At 43.7% G+C, this 17,145-nt stretch overlaps 1 protein-coding gene across 9 annotated transcripts in view; it reads left to right on the forward strand.

Annotated features, from left to right (window-relative positions):
- ntng1a (netrin g1a) overlaps positions 1-17,145 on the forward strand; it is a 111,999-nt gene that overhangs the window by 63,836 nt on the left and 31,018 nt on the right. For all 9 annotated transcript variants that reach the window (XM_034572502.1, XM_034572503.1, XM_034572501.1 and 6 more), the window contains exon 4: positions 15,024-15,196. In XM_034572502.1, coding sequence (XP_034428393.1) covers positions 15,024-15,196 — 173 coding nt within the window. The remainder of the gene's footprint in view (positions 1-15,023; positions 15,197-17,145) is intronic.

Here is a 17,145-nt window from a genome sequence, read left to right on the forward strand (position 1 = left end):
ATGCATCCCATACTTTGTATTCCCCTTGTTGTCCTGGAGTTTTAATTTTCCAATCACATAATTAAATGTCCCCCTCTGCCCATCCACTACAAGCACACAAGCAGACAGACAGAGAGAGAGAAAGAGAGGTGGGGGGGGGGGGGGCTATGAAGACCATCATTTACCCCCGAACCCCGACATTCAACGGGTACAACAACAAGCGGAGAAAGCAGAAGCGCGGGCTGACCTTATATATACAGTCTATGGGGCTGACCAGCGGAGAATGCTCGTCCCGTGTGAACAGCCAGGCGGCTGCGCGCTTGAGAACGGCGCTGCGCTGCCTCGCAGCGGCGCTTCCGCGTCCGGTGTACCCCGGCGTAACTACTGTACCCCGGCGTAACTACTGTAACCCGGCGTAACTACTGTACCCCGGCGTAACTACTGTACCCCGGCGTAACTACTGTAACCCGGCGTAACTACTGTAACCCGGCGTACAGTAGAGCTGAACACTGCGGAAGTCTTCCACACAGCTGGCAGTGTGGAAGACCGCTGCGAGGCAGCGCAGCGCCGTTCTCAAGCGCGCAGGCCGCCTGGCTGTTCACACGGGACGAGCATTTCTCCGCGCTGGTCAGCCCCATAGACTGTATATATAAGGTCAGCCCGCGATTCTGCTTCTCCGCTTGTTGTTGTACCCGTTGAATGTCGGGGGTTCGGGGGTTACAGTAGCGCTGAACACTGCGGAAGTCCTCCACACTGCTGGCTGTGTGGCGCTGACTGACCGAGCTCACGCACGGGAGAGCGAGCGGTCGCTCCCGAGCAGCTGCTGCAGCCTCCCAGTCCCAACGATCCAGACAAATGCCACATGTGAGTGAATCGCGGGCTGACCAGCGGAGAAATGCTCGTCCTGTGTGAACAGCCCGGCTGCGTGCTTGGGAACGGCGCTGCGCTGCCTCGCAGCCTCCGGTGTAAACCCGGAAGTAACGAGTGTGGGGGGACGGGGGGGGGACAAGACCATGTAGGGAGACTTCCAGTTTCTTGTTACGACACAATACCCAGGAAGCGCAATCGAGTCGCTCAAGCATGACGTTTCTGACTTAGAGGAACTATAACAAAACGCGCGAGTGTTTTTTCCCCAGAGTTTTTGGGTTGGTAGACATGCCAGATACCCACATTAACCTGTAGAAGCACTAACAAAGTGGAATTTGCATGCTATGTCCCCTTTAAAATCACGAGCGTCTTTAGTTCCACTGAGCCGTCACGCGAGCTGATTTCTCACAAAGCCTTTTTGTGTCCAGGGTAGGGAGCGGCCAGATTCCTCCATTGTGTAGAAACGGGGTCTCGGGCACAGATATGGTCCATATCTGAGGCATTTTTCTCTTTCTTACTGTCGACGGAGCACATTCAACATTCATGTGGTGACCCATTTCATTAATGGAGGAGCCTTTTTTCAACTCCCCCACCCCTGTCTTCGTCGTGCATAATGGCCCCTCCTGTCAGGGTCTGGTGACGAATCCCCTCATTGACCTCTCCTTCACTTGCAGCCCCCCACCACCTCTCTGAAGACTTGGTATCTATAAGCGAGTGGGGGGGGGGGACAACACTTGCATATATAGTTAGTGGTATCAGGAAAAACCCAACTCACTCCTGTAGAGGCTGCTGCACACTCGAGGATAATCGGGCTGGTTTTAGTCACGATTTGACTAAAATAATCTAAATGCTGCAAAATGTATGCACCTTCTCAGCCATGACTGCAACCATAGTTTTGTTTGTTTGCTTTTTCGCTGCAAAACCGAACACAGAACGTCGGTCCTCCCCCGTGTTAGTATTTCTTCTGAAGTCACATTTAAACATTGCAACTGTTCCACACTCCAGTTCAGAAGGTGGCGGTGATGCAGAAGTTGTTTGCGAGTTCCTGTGAGACTTCTAGTCTCTGGAATCGCCACTGTGAAATTGTTTCCTACAAACAAAGATTATAAGATTAAAAACGTGTTAAATCTATCATTATATCTCCTGCAATTTATCTTGAGCTGTCAGTGGAATCATTTGATTTTAAAAGGAAGCATGTGTATCAAATGAAACTGATTCAGATTTCATTGAGATATGATTGAATGTGTAATAAATACAGAGATGAATGGGAGGCCAAGGGCTTAAATAGAAGAGAAAACACATGTGCACTGTTTGTGTCTTCGTGGAAAATAAATACCGAATTATGATTACAAATTGATATGATGATGATCTTTTGCAGATTTATGGATAGATAATTATCAGTGCAGCTCTTTTTTACAGCAGACATTTTGACTCAGTAGGAGTTAATTTCATTATTTAGAGAGAGAGAGAGAGAGAGAGAGAGAGAGAGAGATAGACAGACAGACAGACAGTCAGTCAGTCAGTTTAAAAAATAGAAGAACACTGAGGAGACCTCATACCTTCGCCAAGGCCCAACTAAATTCACTAGATCCTGATTTTTACTGGGATCCGTACCACATTGCACACACTAATAAATATCAGTCGGCTGAAAATGCCAGATTGTTTTATCATCCACATCCATAAATTATTATCTGAAGAAAATTCTGGAACTGCCCCCTGATCTGCAGCTGTACCAAAAGGTAATGGGTCCTTCCTTGAGCCACACAGCAACCCTCCACAAAGTTTCATGGAAATCGGTTCATAGATGTTACATAATCCTGCACATTTGGGCGTGTTGAAGATGCTTCTAACAAAATTAGCAAGTACACACGTTTTTTTTTAAACATGGGTAAACCTGCGAAAAAAGGCAGAGGAGTTTGCCTTTCTGTTTTCCTCCTCTGAGTCATGTTTAACGTCATAAATGTGCTCGAAAGTTGCAGCATCCGCGTCTAGACTGCCAAATTAGAGAAAAAGACATTTGTTCACTCAGATGTTTCCATCACTACTGCAGTCATTTGACCTGCGAGTGAATGCTGATTGTATCCGTTCCCATCGCAGACAAAAGCCAGATGTTAGTGAGCGTTACTGGGTTTTTCAACCAGTAGAAAAGGGGCTAAAGGCATGTTAGCCTCGTTCACCCTCTCCTATGCTTTGTTACTCTCTCACCCAGATACACTCTCAGCTACCGACAATTTGATTCAACGTGAATCGGCTCTCAGTTGTAACAACGTCATTTGGTCTGTACCCTTAAAAGTACACACACACACACACACACACACACACACACACACACACACACACACACACACACAGACAAACACACACACACATCCACAGGACTGACGTGGTAAGGTCCTGAACCTCCCCAAGCGAGATATTTGATTCTGAAGACGACAGGGAGTGATGAATAAAAACTGCTTGATAATGGGATCATTGAGTCATGAAAATCGATTCTGACTGAGTTATCTTTTGCGGAGGCCAATGAATGCAGGCGCTCGTTATGCGTGGCCATCGGATGGTGCTTTAGCCTTCAAGCAGAACAGGAGCGTACAATAGAGCTGCAACCGACAAAAGAGGCGAAGAATAACAATCAAACAAAGAAAAACTGCTGTATTGAATTTTCCAGACCTTTGCTCCTTTAGCAGGTAATGTGACTTACTGGAGCACGATGACTCAGTGGCGTTGCGGGGGCGATGGCTGAGATGACGGTGATTATGATGTTGGCTGATGGTGATTAGTGGGTCTGGGCAGAGTTTGACTCTCTTTGCTGACCACAAATCAGCAGCAATGGCAGCGCACATCTGCTCCCCCGCTGCTTCTTCAGCGGCGAGCTCACTGACTGAGTTCACGTGAGCGCGGTGACAGTGTTGAGGAGCTGAACCCTGAGCTGCTATAAGTTCTAATCCTTCACTTTGGTCCATTCACTACCTGACACCAGGGGTTATTGCTGCCAACAATGAGAACGTCTTGATAATAAAATGTCACATTAATCATTAAGTGGTGGCAGGAAACTGGTATAAAGACAAATGTTTTTCTTTTCTCCACTTTGCCGCTGATTAGTTGCCTCTTCAGAGGGTTCCCTCTTCTGGCTGTTCCACTTTTCCACGTTGGGGCCTTCTGAACTTTGACTTGTACAGTGACATGTCCTGCAGATCTCCAATGTATGTATCTACTATGTAAAGCTAGGGTTGGAAACAGATACATCCCACCCCTCCCATTGGCCCCTTCGTCAAAGCCACACCCCCAAAACACATGAACATGCACTGCCTGACAACTGCCTGAAGCTGACTTCTTCGTGAGTCACTCGCTTGCTCGCCCTGCTTCAGCGGCGTCTCCCCGGCTTGTGAAATCTCTGGTCACACGCAGTCACAGCACAGGCAGTGTGCGTGCAGGCAGGCAGGTGGTTTACTGACAGGTGCGCAGACCAATCTGTCCAAATGGAATGATTGGTCTGTGTTTATTACAGTTCTTCAAGGCCACAGAACCATTTTTATTTTTTCCTATATTTTTCTTCAGATGACTTTATGTTTTGAAGGCTATCAGTTTCATCAAATAAGATCAAGTCCAACCGTTTAATCCATTTGAATTTACACACTTTAAAAGGTCCAAACAACATAAATTGTATAAGAAGTTGTGTTTGATAGGATGTACTTTTAAAGGATGTTAACTTTAACTTGTGTATCGTTCATATTTGAAAAGAAAAAGTCTCAACTTGAATATATTAGTCTGAAATAATTACGGAATTTGAATCATACATCTTAGAGCAAGAAGGAAGGTCGTGCAGAGGAGATTTAACTCTGTGTTCTTTATGCATGTCTAAGCTGCTGTATTTGTGCCCATTGTTTATATGACATATCACTTCTCAGCATCCAGAAGCTGCCCTGTTTTATGGCTGCTGTGTTATCACTGACCCATTAAGCTCTAATGAGCCACTGATTACTTAAACATTGCTTAAACACTGCTGTCAGCACTCAGCTAAGAGGTCAGGGATTTAATTGAGAAGGCCTCTTGGTATTACAAACAATGAATATGGAAATCTTTGTGGGTTTTTTTTTTTTACTTCATAAATATGGGTATAGACTTAATGTCTCTGCAGTAGAAATACAGACCAGGCTGCTGTTAATGCTCAGTGGGTCTTCTGGCTTGTGCTGTGGTTTTGTGGTGCTGAATGGACAGCTCCCTGTACCGTTAAATCTCTGTCACAGAAATGGTCCTCCAGTGCTACATTCACATTTCTGCTGACTGTGGTGTCATTTCTTGGAGCAACTTTAAAAACTTCATATCACTGCTCTCTAAAGAACATAAGCTGGAAGGTTATATAAGTAGATCAACAATAATAAATGGTGAAATTACTGAAATTGTCTCATAAATCCAAAAGCAGACTGTTTGGGTGAAAAAATGGTTCGCTAAATAAACACATAGAACTGATCCAAAACATTTCTAAATATAGAAAAAATTAACAAAATATATCTTAACACTCCATAAAGTATTTGAACTATGTAATCTAAAAATGTTTTTGAGATATGGCCATTTTTCTCCGCTCCTCTCCAACCACTCTTTCAACGCTTTATACACCACAATAAATCACGTTATCATGAGTTAACAACGTGATATGGAAGAAAACTGAGGCCTTGGCTACCTGCTGGCAAAAGAGAGAATAATCTGTTCTCAGATTTAAGGGGAAATGGTGCCAACACCCAATTCATACCACAAAATCATCACAAGCATTGAGTATTACGAGACAAAAAAGATGCCTTAGCTTTCTCGTACAGAAATAATTAATGTTCAAGCTATTACATTTTTTTGATCGATTAAAAAAAACAAACAGCAAACAACAGTCTCCCAGGGTCTGCGGGACCCTCCGTTTTCAAAGGGTTTAAGTGCCCTTTACATACATAATGTTTACTTTGTTTGTTTCCACCCCTTAGTTCATTGTAATATAGCTGCTTGTGAAAAGCGTTAAATGAAGTCAGGAGGCAATAGCCATATAAAATTCACATACAATTCCTGTGTTGCAGTGGCCAATCTGCAGAGACAAATCAGTTCCAGGGACCATTTGTATAAATGGTTCATTCCAAACTCATATATTCTGCAGTTTTACATTGGAACATCGTCTAAAACAGTTTCATTTAACCCTAATATGCAATTCTATATGGCTGTGCAACTTCTTTGTCATTTTCCCAGCTCAGAGATTTAATGTGACTCCAAATTAAATATAGAAAAACGCTATCTCACTCAGTGGAGTCTGAAAAACTGCTGCATTGTCACTATTTTATTATAGATGCCTTGTTTGTGTTTGGCTTATGTTGTTTTGTGTTGCTGAACAGATATCTTCCTCAAGGTTCACTGTTTGTGTCTTTTTTTTTATTTCAGCAGGATTCTTTTGATGTCACTTGAAATATATATATAATATTATATATATATATATATATATACCTATACACACTGTGTCTGCGGTAGTTGGTAGTGAAACATTGATAAGAACGACCTGTTTCTTATCCGTCTCGCTCTCCTTCCTTATCTCTCTGTATGTTTCCCCTCGTCTTCTTCATTACTTCTCACTCTTTCCCTCACTCTTTCTTCCAGTTAAGTTTTTTGCACTTTACTTCAGTTTGCATTATTGGTTTAGAATGTCAGGTGAAGAATATTGCTAAGCTTCACGGATAGATTTGTCCAGGACTTGTGGTCGTTCTTCCATCTATGGTTAGACTGTGGTCACTGAGTCTGTATCTGCTCTGTATCTACAGTTCTCTTCCATAAATCTCTCTCTCTCTCTCTCTCTCTCTCTCTCTCTCTCTCTCTCTCTCTCTCTCTCTCTCTCTCACACACACACACCTGCATGCCCTCCTTCTTAAAATCTCATGCCTTCTCATTAATCACCGGAGGCCCGCAGCCTCTCATTTGCCTCAGCTGAAACATTGGCCTCTGTGGTCTTTCTGCTTTCAACAGTGAACACTGTAACCACCGTAATAACCCTCAGCCGCAGCTTAAGAGGGAAAGTAGATGCTAAATGCACTAAGAGTTAACCCCTGCTCTAGCTGGGAAACGGCCAACATTTTCTGTAATTACACCTGCTCTTTGGGTCCCTGGTTTCAGATGCTGGCCCCTGGAGAGTGTAGCCATGGGAAATCTCTGTGCCAGATTGTGGGATTAGGTAACAGGGGGAGAACATTGTCAAAGTGACAGTAGCAAGAAGCACCAAGGTGACCAAAGACATTTGGAATGTAGTGACTTGTATTGTTTTCCTCATTTCCTTTTGAATAAATCTCCTCGCTGTCCTGACGTTGTCTTGTTAGACACCAGTGACACCAGAATCTACTCTTTTGTTCCCTTCAGTGTTTTCCCACCATTTATCCACCACAGTTTCATTATGATCAAAACATTTCTACACTTCTCATAATAACATAGTTTCAGCTGTAGCAATGCAGTCTTTTCTCTCATGTGACGACTTGTCATTCCCTATTAGTCCTGTGTACTTGTCACTAGGATTTTGTTGCACCCCCGCCATAGATTGACTTAATTCTGTGGGAAACGCAGTCTTTCTTCTTTTTAAACATGATTCACTCTTTTATTTATGCAAGGACAATAATACAACAACATGGTAGTACCAAGCAGAAAACAGAAATGTCAGAGGTTTGATCCTACTGCAGTATACATGCCCCCCCCCCCCTCTCTCTCTCTCTCTCTCTCTCTCTCTCACACGGACACATACTGAGGTCAAATACAGTCTCACCTCTGTAAGTCTGCAGACGAGCTACCGACCCAAACTGATCAATGCTGCAGGATCTTGGCCGAGCGTCTTCCTTTAAGGGCTCCTATCATTGTTGTCACTTATGAAATGACAAGATCGCTTATTGTCACTTCTCCACATGGCCTCGCCCCCCCCCCCCCCCCCCCCCCCCATGGAGTTCGATCTCTCCCTCCTCCGCAGTGCATTTCTCTGTCCCCAGCAGTCTTGAGCTGGGAGCGGTATCAGCAAGCCCCCGCTAGTCGATTCTATTGAACTGCCTTGGCATGTCAGAGGCATTAAAGACCTCTTGATTGACTCCTGCTTGGATAGCATGTCCAACTCCATACATTAGTAATGCTGAGGATTCGATAGATGGATGGGCTGGGTGGATTGGTGCTGGCAGGCAGCGCATTTACCTCAGCGCAGGGAAACCAAAGATGAACTGAACTGGCGGGGCGATGAAACATTTGGTGTGTTGGCAGTGCGATAAAGATACATACTCAGTATTGTGACCTTTTAGTTTTGTAAGATCTTATTATATTTTTGCTAATCACTACTCGAGCTTTAATCGACTACTTTTCCAATATGTCCTTTTCCAGCTTAACAGTGGTTACTTGTTCATATGAATTGCATCTTTATACAAACTGTGATGAAAGCTGTTGTTTGCCAGCGTCGCCAATTCTGGCCTCGAATCATCTCCTGCAATGTCTTCCTCTCCTGTTTCTCTCTGTCTGGTTGCCAGCTGTATGAATAAATAACAACGGCACTGAAGGTGAGAGGACTGACTGGCAGGTGGCTGCAAAATGTAAACAGAAAAATGCATATAGCAGAAACACAGCATGACTCTTCTCAGTGGTTTTCTTCCTTTTTCTCTTTCTTACCAGACCAACATGTAACAGTTGCAAATTCGCGAGGAGGTTCTCATGTGGATGCTTAACACTCAGGCACAGTCTGTGTTAAGGTTGCGCGTTATTTACAGATGTGTAGGAAGTACTCAAACATTTTACTTCAGTAAAAGTACCATATTGACTTTTCTACTTGACGTGGTCTCAGCGTCTTCTCGATCCATTGAGGTGTTTCTTCATCGTAGATTGATGCAGGCATTCTTTGCTCTCGTTGAAGGAGGCGGGGTCTAATGATAACAGCCCACTCTGATTGGATCAGTGGACCAATTGTCTTCTTTACATTTAATGCAATGATTTGAAAAAGACTAGTGCTGTTCTAAACCTGCCTATTTGAACTGGGCTGTTTGTTTTTGCTGTGGTGATGCTGGTTGCAGCTTCCTCTCTGAATCTGTAAAAAGTTACCTGCAGTAATTGAGCTGTGATAACTGTAAATTTTTCACACAAGTTCACAACTTTTAAAAATAGAAGCCCTGCTATGCAACTCAGTATAATCAGTGCAGCAACAAAACAATTGTTGCGCTCTTACTTTGAAGACATTTTGCTGTAGGAAGTGATTCTTTAAATGTAGTTGCCATGACAGAGATCGGCACCAGTGAATACCTGTGTCAGTCCAATGTGGTGGGATAAAAAAAAAAATGATGAAACTGGCAGCGAGTTCGACCTGCAGGCCATCAGTTGCTGTAATTTCCCCAAGGACGTTCAACGCCACACTGCCCCGCCCCCAATGACTGCTGGTCGCCACAAATTTATTTGGTAGATATTTTGGAGTGGAAAGTGCAGATATTCGCTGATATGAAGTTTAGTAAAAGTGAAAAGTACCAAAGAATAAATCAACTTAAACTACAAACACATGAAAAGCACAGTAACAAAATACGGTGGTGGATATTTGATGTTTTTAAGTTCCGTACTATAATATGTGACCTCTTACATTAAACTGTGTATATGTATTGATAGTAAATCAGTCTGTATTATCTCTCCATGCAGCGTCTCAGTAAATCTATTCCCTCACGCTAACCAACCGAACCAAAAGCCGACACTTAAGAGAAAACTAACACCGAGACTCTGCCTCCACTTTTCTTTAAGTGTCTGCTGTGTAGTGAGAGGAGGAGCAGGAGGGACGGGGGTAGAAGGATATAATTACTTTTTTTGGGGAGAAGGGGGGTGTGGGGGGTGTGGAATGGAGTGTACATCCCAGGAGGGCTTGTGCTGAGATCTCACTCCTTCCACTTCCCCCACAATGCACTGCGGCCCGGGAGGGAAGAGGTAGAGGAGGAGGTAATTAGCAGGCAACACGTTAGCAGACAGGCCGATCTGTTTTAAACCAATATAGATGGCAGCTGCAAGAGAGTCAGTGGGGAAGAGCCCAGTGGTGTGTGCATCGCTACAGATGTGTGTGTGTGTGTGTGTGTGTGTGTGTGTGTGTGTGTGTGTGTGTGTGTGTGTGTGTGTGTGTGTGTGTGTGTGTGTGTGTTTGTAAACTAGTGTGTGTGAGAACGCACGAGTGTTTGTTTGGGGTGATCAGATGGGACAAATATATTGTACTTAAAATTGTCGGCGTTGTGTTATTATTATCCATTCAGCAAACCACCTGCGTACACACACGCACACACACACACACACACACACACACATGCTCACAGGCACCTCAAGGTCTTTTTCCAGCCCACTCCTGTGTTACTGTTTCTTCACATATAATTAAGCCAGCATGTTCTCTGAACCACCTTCCGCCCGCCCCTTTTAACCCCCGGTGAGTTTTTGCACATTTACAGCAGACACAAGCTAAAAAAAAATGCGTTTATTAACATAAAAGTGTTCTGACCCAATTGGCTTGCGTATGAAAACACCTGGGCGTTAGATTGAAATTTAATTGCTTCACTTAGTTAACCCACTTAAGGACCATGTTGAGTTTAGTGCGCTCAATTTGTCGGGATCAGCAGCTTTGTGCGCCGGGGATGTTTCAGGCTTGGATTGCAGATAATTACTATTAATTTGCGGCTGATACGTTTAGCTTTGACGTCACAATGAGCCATTTGGAGCGAGGCTGGAAAGCTGAGTGGAAACATGTCGATAATGGCTGACCTGACGTAAAAGAAAAAGGGGGCGTTTTTCACAAGGCTTTATGTCGTGTCTTGTTTTTGTCTGTTTCTGCTGCCATCATCAGTGGCGAGGCACAATATGTCCCGTCAATCAGAATCCCATTACTGCAGAGGTCATAGACACAGAGCTCCAGGTAAGCCGAGTCCCGGCGGACCGCTCTGCTTGCATTTCCACCAGGATAAAGAATAATAATAAATTTACGCCAGACAATATCGCCTGGCTCCCACACTTCAAGGAAAACTTCAAACTCTTGTCAGGTAGAAGAATATGTTTGCTCCTTTCGCTCAGACAAAATAGAATCAAAACTTCAGTCAAGGTTTCTTTTTCTTTTTTTTTCTTTTTGCCACTCCGGCAATTTAAGCTCATAGCCTCTTGGGTAATTTTATGAATACATATCAGGACGTTTAGCTCACAGGCAGCGACTGGCACACTCAATAATGCCTTGAGCAATATCACTTTGAGAGCACCACACAAAAACAAAGATGCTTTAGCCCCATGAATATTTATGAGTCGGAGATACTGGAGCAGAGTTTAAAATGACAGACTAAAAGGTGGATGGAGGAGAGAGATATGAGGAGAACGATACAAAGACTGATGGAAGTCGGAGGGAGACGACCCACCGAGCAGGCCCCGCAGGAAACGGAGACACAACATAGTCGGAATGGGAAACCTATGAAGACGCTGTTAAATGCCCGTTTACTTGGCTCCGTCTCGGGGAGCCTCCCCTGATTTCCACGGCTGATTGGCAGCACAACAGCGCTGGTGGGCACGGGACCCCGCGGGCCTCGCTGGAGGTCTCCCTCATTATGTCGACATTGCTATCGTTTCTGGAAGGTGATTAAAATGGTGGTGATGTTAAAAGAAGCTGAAGGTTAAACCGCAAAGGGCTCCGTGTGAAGTCATTTCACAGCCACATCCCCTACCCGCTTCTCTTACACACTCATATACACACACACATATACACACTAACAAGCCAGACTTTATAACCCAGAAAAGAAAGTCTGCGGAACGGGGCCGTGTGGGACTTGATTCTAATCTTGTCTTGATTTAAGCCGCTCATGGACTCAACTGAAACCACTTTTAACTCTATCAGTCCCTCCAGGTCTCAGCGTTGACTGGACTGTATTGTAATTGCTGATGAAGTCTAGTGCTTCTAGTGGGGCTCAAAGTGGAGTCACTGGGAGCATCCAGAAAAATGTGGTATTATTATAGTATTACTATTATTGCTGTTACAAGTGTAGATTTTTGTGTGAGAACCTTATTATCTCTTGGCAGTAATATTAGCCGCCCTGTGTACCACGACAACAGTGTCATCATTCTGGCTTTGGAAATCCTATTGCTCAGCACTACAGGCTTCTCACCAGGGTATGTGATCCAAATCAGTTTGTATCCTAAACTTGATTTGGAATTTGAATTGATTTGAATTTATTGTTGACTTGTTGACATATTGTTTGTCAAGTTACCATGGCTACAACGTGTTACTACAACCTGAAAATGAAATGTGCAGCAAAAATCAAAGAAGAATTCCCCGGACATGTGAGGTGCACACCATAGACTGTGTATAAACATGGACGACATGACTGCTCCACGTCTAGATGGCTACCCGTTGGTTGGTATAGGTCATAAATTCCGCCTCCTCCATGTTAGTGAATGGGACATGGGCCAAAATGAAGAAATAATTTGTTTGAAAGTTGGTTTCTGCAATTTTAGGTAGTTCCTATCACACAAAGTGCACATGTTTCCAGTAAATTTGGTTTTAATTAGTTATTTGATGTTATACATGATGATTGACAGCTGAGACTGACTCATCATTGGTCGAATGGGTGAATCGGCGGGACCTCAGCACCATGGCTCCATCCCTTGATTGCAACTGCCCTTGCTCCAAATGTGCACGATGGTGGAGTTCGTATCTTGGATATTTTGGAAGTGGGAACGAGTCGTCCATCTTTTCAAACTAGTCTATGGTGCACACATTCACTGCTCATTCACAGGCCTGTCTGGCTGCTGATTGGTCGACTGGACGTGCTGCTGCTTTACACCGTAGCAACACTATAACTGCCTTCCTCACAGCTGCATCCCTTGCAACGAGGTACAATGCTTCACACCACTTCCTCCACAGAGACAACATTGGTATAAACCATCCTTCAGACTCCCGGTACAACCGCAAACAAGCCGAACCTAAAAATATCACAGTAACTGTGCTGCTGTGAATGTTATTTAACGGCTGTAGAGTATTAATAAGTACTGTGTAGTTGAATCAGTGCCAGGAGAAATTATGAAGCCTCATAGGAATGTTAAATACTCTGCAAATAGATTGCAGAGCAAGGAGAGACAAAGGTTTGATTAAAAGATTTGATGACCTCTGAGCTTTGCGAGTCCAGGTATGTTATCGACCTGAAACAGGATTTAAATGAAACCAGCTAACACACTCTAACTCACCCAGTCAGCACACAGCTTTAGAATCTGAGGCAAACAGCGGTTGAGTGGTTTGAGTGTCAAGGTCAAGAAGCAGCGATTGGTTTAACATTGTTCTTCTCCTCCTAATGAATTAAATTTATTAAATTGAGGATCAAGCTAAGCTGTGGTGAAGCAGGGTGAGTAGAGTGAAAGAGGCCAGCTGTCACCAGAGTTTCTCACTGAGATGGTGGCAAACACCAGCGTCAGGCTATCTCTGTCATCCCCCTCCCTAACACCCTCCCTCCGTCCGCCTTAAGAACGAATGCAAGATGCCTTTCACCTGGCTCCCAGTTCAAAAAATACAAAAAAGGGAGCTGAATGAAAGGGCACTTTCACACAGACTTGAATAGCGCCATTTGGTCGGCCTCTCAGCATTTTTTCTCAAAATAAACAAACAGCCACAGAGCCATTTATCTGCGATGAGTCATGCCTGTTGGAAGTCCGATTTCCAGTCTTTATTTGAGGTTTCAGCCGGTGCTGGCAGCGGCGTTGGATCGTGCCTCAGGGGGATGCTTTGGAAACAATAAGGTTATCTTTGAGAATCCCGCCTCCCGGTGCTGATGTTGTGGGTGTATATCTTACCACATTTCATAAAACCCACTAACATCTGGATTTTGCCCGCAATGGGAATGGATACGATCAGCATTCAGCATCAGGTCAAATGTCTCTTCAGTAGACACAGGTTCTTGAGTGATGACATCACACCTGGGTGAATGCTCTAATTTCTTCTTCTTGATTTTGGCAGTCTAGACAGCAGTGTGACGTCATGACTTGCATTGAACTTCCGGGCGTTTCCCCCGTAAATAGCCATGAACATTTGTGTACTTATTGTTTTTTTTACATCCTGGGAACCTGACATTCAACAAGCGCAACGTTTTTAGCAATGCTGAATATTAAATCACCAAGTTATTATAAAGATCAACTCTACGTGTGAGTGGTAAGAAAAGAGCGGAATAGCTTGTTGTGCGGAGTATGCGTCTCAATGCAGTGGCGCTGATCATGATGTCGTACATACTGGGGGAAAAAAGAAAAGAAAACTCTTCTACTGGCAATGGGAACGGAATCGAGCTCCTTCCTTAGTGGGTTTACCCGTGTTTAAAAAAACTATTAATTTACTACACTCAGTCAGGTAGTCTAGTAACTCAAAGTTCTCTGTATTCCTCCGAGTACATTATGCAGCATGAGGATCATAAATTCATTTAACAGACAGATTCCCCCTCAATACTCATCCGGCCACAGCAAAAAATGAACTTGCTGAGTTTATTGTTATATGAAGGATCTGGTGAGCGGGATGTGAGTGAGGATTTAGTGCACCTTCGGGGAGCCCCCTCTTTTCCAGACTGAATATATGCTTCTGAGCTCTCATCTCATATTAATTTGTCTTGGAGAACGTGCTGTTGCTCCCTGCCGCCCTCTGGCAAACAGAGCTGTTCCTCGCTTGCAGAGGTACAAGCCTCAATGCCTCCATTCTACCAGTACTTGTTCCACAATTTAAATCGGGCTTGTATTTTTTTCCCAGCCTACCCTTGCACCCCTTTGTCCCTCTCTCCCTCTCTTCCGATCTTCCTTCGCCCATTGACTGTGACCTTACCACAATTATGCATTCTCCAGTGGGACAATTAAAACTGAGCTACCTTCCCGAGTGGAGAGGGGAGACAGGAAAAAAAAGGGAGAAAATAATGATGCCAGACTTGTTCTTGCGATCGCCTGCCTCCTTTTTGAACCGGCTCCTCTTGAAGTGGAAGAAGCAGCCAGCCGTTCAGACTGTGTTCCGCTGCCACTCAAGGACACGCTGCCCTTCAGCCGCATTGTCCAACAAAATAAAAAAGCTCTCTGTTTTACATTCCGTGCTGGAAGTATTCACTCATGTTCATGTGCTTGTGCTCTTTTAACTCCTCCCTTTCTTCTCTCCCCCCCCCCTCCCGACTGCCCCTCTCCCTCTTTGACAGGTGCAAGTGCAACCTTCATGCCATCAGCTGCGTGTATGACAAAGACAAGTTGGGCTGCGAGTGTGAACACAACACCACTGGGCCTGACTGCGGCCGCTGCAAGAGGAATTACCAGGGGCGAGCTTGGAGTGCTGGCTCCTACCTGCCCATCCCTAAGGGCACAGCTAATATCTGTGAGTGCACACACACACACTCACACACACTCACACACACACACACGCACACACACACACACACACACACACACACACACACACACACACACACACACACACACACACACACACACACACATTCAATTGTTTTACATTTATTTCCCGAAGTCTTACTTTAACTTAAAACATTACCACCACTTGCCTAACTTTAACCTAGGCTTGACCTAAGCTTAATATTAACCTAAACCTAACCTTAGCCTTTCCTTGAGCTAAACCTGAATTACCTTACCATGAATTATGAATTCATCATTTACGTTATGGGAATTAGCTTTTTGTCTTCAAGCCGCAGTAAAGTGTATACCATACCTGTACCACACACAAACCTTAACCATGACCAATTGGTGCCTCACTCTAACCTTAATGGAACCAGAATTCATAAGTTAAACCTAATATTAACCAGGACCTCAGAAAAGATGTTTTGCCTCATTAGGACCAAGCTTTGGTCCCCATGAAGTCTCCTGGTCCTGACATGGTCAGTGTTTATGCTGGGAAAGGTCCTAAAGAGGCAACAAAAATGAGTACACACACACACAGAGTAATTATAAGGATGGGTTACCTGGAATACTAATCAGTTTGGGTCTTACAGACACAAATACAACATCCTGACAAAATGAAAAAGAAAGATTTTCCATGAAATTATGACTTTGACTAACAAAGACACCTGCATATACAAGTGATCACAGTTAAATCCCAATTAACAGCAGCTTGTCATGTTTGAGAGTTCTGACAATAACATTAATCGTGAGATATTGTGTTGTGAGATTTCAAAGTGACGTGAAGTTATTAACAGTGTTTCAAAGGGATAAACGACAAAGAGGCAAGGACGAGAATCTAACTTTTCTATATTTGGTTTGTCATCTGTGGAAACCTCTGCATCCAAATCCAACACAAGAAGGTAATACAGGTGAGGTGTTTGGGGCTCAGCCTCATAAAACAGGTTTAAATTATTAAAATAAAATAAAGGAAAATTGCATATGCAAAGAGAATAGTGGTGGAAGCTCATAAGCACCTTTTAGCGAAAGCATACACTTAAAGTCAGAGGTTTCCTTGTTCTCTGAGAATTTATTTCATATCCGGGCAAAATTATTGAAATATCCTTAATTAAAGAGATATTTGAAAAAATCAAATGGAATCGAACCCAGCACTAGTAAATATATTAGTAATGCATATGGGAAAGTGAAAAGGTTAGTGCAACCGATGTTGAATGTTAGTCTGCAGCGCTGATACAAAAAGTTGTGAATAACTTTTTATTTATTTATTTATTGTACCAGCTATTTGTATGCACTAATTTCTCAATACAGAGGTAAATTCTTTACCCTAAAAAAATCATTACAAAAACCCGAAGTTTCGCTATTGGTGCAGTTGTCAGATGGTGGGAATTATTAGTGTGTGACACATCGAAGACTCTGATTGACAGCCAGTGTGAAGAGGGCAACTTAAGAAAAGAGAGAAACGCAGGTGAAAAAAGGACGATCCAAAGGGTTTTGCATGAATAAGAATACAGGTGTGCCTCGGACAGATCAAGTTTGAGAACCACTGCTCTAACTTGTTAGCATCATATAGCCGGGTGCAGTAAGGTTGTTATATCTGTGAGTCTTCCTCTCTGACTCCTGTGTCGACACAAGTGTTAGCAAACGCTGCCCTGTAGCATCTGCAGCAGCAGCAGGTGCATGTGTCTGACTTCACTCTACGTTACCATCATCACATCCTTTACAAAACATCCATGACATCAAGTCGGCGCATTGACTGAAAAGACCAGTGCGAATTCGCAGCATCAAGGTTTTCATTTCACTCTGTCAATTTGACGTTTTTTATAACTCGTATTCATCTGGGAAAGGGACTTTTGGATGTCGATCCTGACTTATACAAACTCGGAATGTAAAAACTTGTATTAAAATAACTATCAT

Source organism: Hippoglossus hippoglossus, chromosome 20 (assembly GCF_009819705.1).
Source record: "Hippoglossus hippoglossus isolate fHipHip1 chromosome 20, fHipHip1.pri, whole genome shotgun sequence".
NCBI lineage: Eukaryota > Metazoa > Chordata > Actinopteri > Pleuronectiformes > Pleuronectidae > Hippoglossus > Hippoglossus hippoglossus.